This window comes from Palaemon carinicauda, chromosome 5, assembly GCF_036898095.1.
Source record: "Palaemon carinicauda isolate YSFRI2023 chromosome 5, ASM3689809v2, whole genome shotgun sequence".
NCBI lineage: Eukaryota > Metazoa > Arthropoda > Malacostraca > Decapoda > Palaemonidae > Palaemon > Palaemon carinicauda.
The window spans coordinates 192,376,110-192,378,609 of NC_090729.1; the positions used below are offsets into that span (position 1 = coordinate 192,376,110).

The 2,500-nt window shown below is 28.1% G+C and overlaps 1 protein-coding gene across 1 annotated transcript in view; it reads right to left on the minus strand.

The window, feature by feature from the left end:
- The window catches only part of LOC137641692 (uncharacterized), a 138,048-nt gene that overhangs the window by 4,233 nt on the left and 131,315 nt on the right, over nt 1-2,500 (minus strand). The window contains exon 7 of the mRNA XM_068374493.1: nt 233-389. Within this exon, the coding sequence (XP_068230594.1) occupies nt 233-389 (157 nt within the window). The remainder of the gene's footprint in view (nt 1-232; nt 390-2,500) is intronic.

Below are 2,500 nucleotides of genomic sequence, written 5' to 3' on the forward strand. Positions count from 1 at the left end.
TATTATTATTATTATTATTATTATTATTATTATTATTATTATTATTATTATTATTTTTATTATTATTGTTATTATCATTTTTATTATTATTTTTATTATTATGATTATTTTTATTATTATTATTATTATTATTATTATTATTACTTGCTAAGCTACAATTCTAGTTGGTAAAACAGGATTCTATAAGCCTAAGGGCTCCAACAGGGCAAACAAATCTTTCAGCTTAACATACCTGCAGCCTGGGAGGTGCATCACTGAGGTTCAGAAAGGTGTTGTTCCCCCAGGAAATCGAGTCGAACTTGCAAAGATTGACGAAAGCTTCTCCGTTGGCCCCGATGAAGATGTTGTGCTTGATGGTAGCCTTTCTTGAATCCACTTTCGAAGATGGTCTGTTTGCAATGGAACATTAAGAATGATTAATTCGGGATTAGTGCATCTCAGAATAATAGCTGATCAGTTATATTACTTGACTAACGTTAGAAAATGTACGTCTTGCTAAATCTCAGCACTAACATGTTTATTATGAACGAAATTAATGATAATATCGGGATATTAATAGTAGTCGTCGATTATTATTATTATTATTATTATTATTATTATTATTATTATTATTATTATTATTATTATTATTATTATTAATAATAATAATAACACACACACACACACACACACACATATATATATATATATATATATATATATATATATATATATATATATATATATATATATATATATATATGTGTGTGTGTATATATACATATATACAGTATATATATATATATATATATATATATATATATATATCATATGTGTGTGTGTTATCAAAAGTTACTAGACCACTGCAGAACAAGGTCCTCAGGCATGTCCAGAACTAGTAGTAGTAAGTTATTTAAAAGTTGTTTACGAAAAACGTCATGGAAATTTTACTGACAAACAAAAATAAACAGGAACATAAACATTTACCTTATGACACCTCATTAAATCTTATAGCTAGAAATGTGACTATATATATATATATATATATATATATATATATATATATATATATATATGTATATATATGTATATATATACATATATATGTATATATATATATATATATATATATATCTATGTATATATATATATATATATATATATATATATATATATATATATATATATATATATATATATATATATATATATATATATATATGTATACACACATATATACATACATATATATATATTATATATGTGTGTGTGTGTGTGTGTGTGTGTGTGTGTGTGTGTGTGTGTGTGTGTGAATAGTTCTAAGAATATAACAATTAACGTTAAACCCTTTACCAAACCGAAATATTGTGACTGCAACCAATGCATGGTTGTATACCATTTACAAATAAACATAAGGTCGGCTTTCTTCATGTAGTCCTACAGTAATCTAAACAAACTAAGCTAAAAAAGAAAAAAAAGCCCGGATCGCCGTCCCCAACACACACACACACACACACACACACTCTCTCTCTCTCTCTCTCTCTCTCTCTCTCTCTCTCTCTCTCTCTCTCTCTCTCTCAATTACATTAAGAAAAGAAATGAGTAAATATATAATGCAAAATTTCTATTATCATTGAAACCACGGATGGAGCAATGGAAGCATTGACACTAGGGTCAAAACTTTATTCCGTTTAGTTGACCTCGGCTAAGGCTTCGTAAAAAGAGAATTGGTCTCAAAAGCGCTTGATGTTTTAAAAGAAGAATTTTTTATATACTTCTTATATTTTGTTAATATAATAAGGCAGATAATAATCACTGTGACTCTAAATATTTTTATATCTTATATATAAGATATTTATTGATGAATATCAAACACTATCAAAGCCACTAGAAGGAAACCGAATCTGTATCTTTGTACCGACTCCTTTAGTCTCCTTGTAAGTCTGTGGTTCGTACATGTCCGTTTGACCCGCTAGTGTTTGTGTTATTTCCCACCGGTATTGTAATATCTCGACCTATATGGTGACTCCGTGCTGCTCTTGAGCTTATGTCAAACTTGTAATAAGTTAAAGATCGTTTTGAAGTGCATTGTGTAGGTAAGCCGTAGTTATGTTTGTCCCTTTTGTCAATAATGTTGAAAGTCTCGTAGAAATATTTTTTCTTGTGCGTAGCTTCACAATCATAATTTTTAAAAACAGTTACTCCTAAATATCGCATTGAATTGAATATAGGCTTTTACACTACAAATTCTCAATAGCCTACAAATATTTTATAAGTTAATAGGCAAAACTTTTATCTAGGATGTGAGATTTGTGATATATTGTAGGCTATGACCATCGTACATGAAAGTTAAATGGCTGCCTCCCTTCGAAAGGTAAGTACAAAATTAATGGCGTTTTTAGCGTACGATATTCAAGTTGATATTCAAATTAGTTTTCTTTACGGGAAAATGTTTATTGTTCTCCGGAATTCGATTTTGTGAAGTTTTTTACACGATTTATGAAATAAGAATTTTAATTTT